This window comes from Octopus bimaculoides, chromosome 9 (assembly GCF_001194135.2).
Source record: "Octopus bimaculoides isolate UCB-OBI-ISO-001 chromosome 9, ASM119413v2, whole genome shotgun sequence".
In the NCBI taxonomy this organism is placed as follows: domain Eukaryota; kingdom Metazoa; phylum Mollusca; class Cephalopoda; order Octopoda; family Octopodidae; genus Octopus; species Octopus bimaculoides.
The window spans coordinates 72,034,113-72,036,692 of record NC_068989.1 but is presented as its reverse complement, the minus strand read 5'-3'; the positions used below and the strand labels follow the sequence as shown (position 1 = coordinate 72,036,692).

Here is a 2,580-nt window from a genome sequence, read left to right as displayed (position 1 = left end):
GCAGTTATTTGCGTTCTTGGGCTACCTTGATTTTTATCTTTCTATATTACATCTGTGATACTTTGAAATATTTGCATATAAAGAGCTTAGCAAAGAAGCTAAAAGCTATCCAAAAACTCATTTTGAAAAACAAAAAAAAACAGTGTATCTTATTTCAATTAAAGCAGCTTTGTGCAGAAAAATTCAAAATTGTGTGTGTGGGGGGGGGGGTGTTTGTGTGTTATGTGAAATACAAACCCTTTGTCTGTGCCAAGCAGACCATGTGTAAAGCATTATGCAAAGCTGGCTTTTGCCTGCCTGATGCAGACATGGTCATTGGAAAGTCTGCTACAAAAAATGCCTCAAAAGCATGCCCTCCACCCCAATGCTCTTGCTGTTAGTCTGTTAGTCAAAATGGCAATGTAAAGCAGCTTGCAGCTGGTAGCCATGAAAACAATAATAATAATGATAAAGTAAAATATTGAAGAAAAAAATGCAAGAAAGAATTTTGAAGATCAACAATGTAGCATTGCAAACAGCAGAGAACTACAAACGTCTTCACACTGAAGTGCACAGATGCACGAATGTAAAAACACCACCAGTTTCATCCTGAGGCTCATCAGAAGAGATTCATAACAACTCTGAGTGTGTTTACTGTATGTATGTATATGTATGTGTTCTGCAAGAGCAATCTGCAGACACATTCACCGTCAGCTTACTGCTTCTGTACCCACCACCTACACCACCACCACCTCCACTTTTGCATGGTTATCACTTTCTGAACATTCGACCACATAGCAAGAATCTGGTTTGAAGTAGTAATAGCAGTAGTAGTAGTAGTAGTAGTAGTATTTACTCCTTTACACTTTTTTTTTTCTCTTTTCACCTTTGTTCTACTATATTGCATGTTAGACATTTTCGTTTCAATAGTATGTAGAACTGACGTATTTTTAAATTTATTTATAATTTTCTATCTTTATTTTTACTCCAGTTTTTTTTTCTCTTTTGTTTTGTAAACTCTTTAATTTTGGTTTCCTTTTCTTTTTTTTTCCTTTTTCTTTTTATCAATTTTAATTTCTTTTTCCTTGATTTTAATTTTATATCATTTCATCACATTCATATCCATCTTGTTTTTGCTCCCTCCTCCCACCCTACCACAACCTACCACCATTCCACTAAAAACCTCTTTTCCTTTTTTTTTTCATCATTATTATTATCCCTTTCTTCCTTATTTTCTTCCTCCTCCTTTTTTTTTCTTCAGCCTCTCATCATCATCTGAAAGAAAAAATTACATGTTTTGTTGAAAATTTAATTATTTTTAAATGGTTATTGATGAAGTAATCAAAAGAAAAATACCAATAATAATAACAATAATAAGCTTATTTTAAGCAGCTCCTTAGAAAATAGTTAAAAGAGGGACAGAAAGCAGTCATAAATCAAGTAAAGACAAATATCTATATATATATATATATATATATATATATATATAAATAATTTGGAGTTGTAAAAGAATTTATATTCTACAATGATAGATCATAAACTTAATCAGAATTTAATGAATATATAAAGTTTTAGATATTAGTATAAGGATCAATTAAATATTTTGTCCTCTGTCTTCTATGAGTTTAGGCCCATAAAACTAAGAAAATGGCTCAATTTTGACAGTTAAAAATAGTGATTTCTTATTTTTCTAGTGTCTAGTTTTTGTTTTGAACTAAGTTTTTATTACTAAAGTTAGAATGTAAACTAGGAAAAGAAAAAGAAAAAAATCCAAAACACATTTTCTAGTTCAAATTTAATCCGTATAATTGGCTTCCTCTTCTAGCAGAAGGCTGATACATCAACCAAGAAAGAAATCACAGTCCTGGATCCAAAGCGCTCAAATGCAATCAACATTGGTCTCAAGGTGTTGCCTCCACCTCGTACAATCAAAGCTGCTATATTAAAAATGGATAGTTCCGTAATAAACAAAGAAGGAATTGAAGTAAGTTCTTATTTCATAGTTACAGCTAATAAATATGGCATATTTTACCTTGGAAAATTTATGAAGATCCTTAATCAATTTACAACCCTTATTTGGGGTTTTATCAGGGGTATCTACATTATTTGACCAAACCACAGAGGGAGCAGCCAATCTGCTTATATACACATTAAATCTAGTACATCAATATACCAAAATCTGTGACACCAACAGAATTATCTCTATTGTTTATCTCTTTCGTTTTCTAATGGTAAAACTTTCTTACTTTCTATAAAAGTATTTTGCTCATGTTGTATGTGTGTGTGTGTCAGTGTGCATGTATGCATGTGTGTAAGGAATTTCATTAGGGCGACAGTGATTTTAAAAAGGGATGTAAAAGAATATTTATTTTAATGGCATACTTTTCTGTTAGTAAATATGATTTTTTTTTCTTACACATGCACACACACACACACACACACACACACACACACACACACATAGACTCAATTGGTGCTGAGTAGGGATTAAAAGTTTAGATTACAATTTTTTTGTTGTTGTGTAAATCCCAGTTATGGACCACATCATTCCATAAAATGTGTTTATGAGGGAAAAAATATTTAAAAACATCAATATATGTG

General features: G+C 31.6%; 1 protein-coding gene across 1 annotated transcript in view; it reads left to right on the top strand.

Moving 5' to 3' along the window:
- The window catches only part of LOC106868745 (FH1/FH2 domain-containing protein 3), a 139,937-nt gene that overhangs the window by 113,617 nt on the left and 23,740 nt on the right, over nucleotides 1-2,580 (top strand). The window contains exon 16 of the mRNA XM_052970925.1: nucleotides 1,805-2,086. Within this exon, the coding sequence (XP_052826885.1) occupies nucleotides 1,805-2,086 (282 nt within the window). The remainder of the gene's footprint in view (nucleotides 1-1,804; nucleotides 2,087-2,580) is intronic.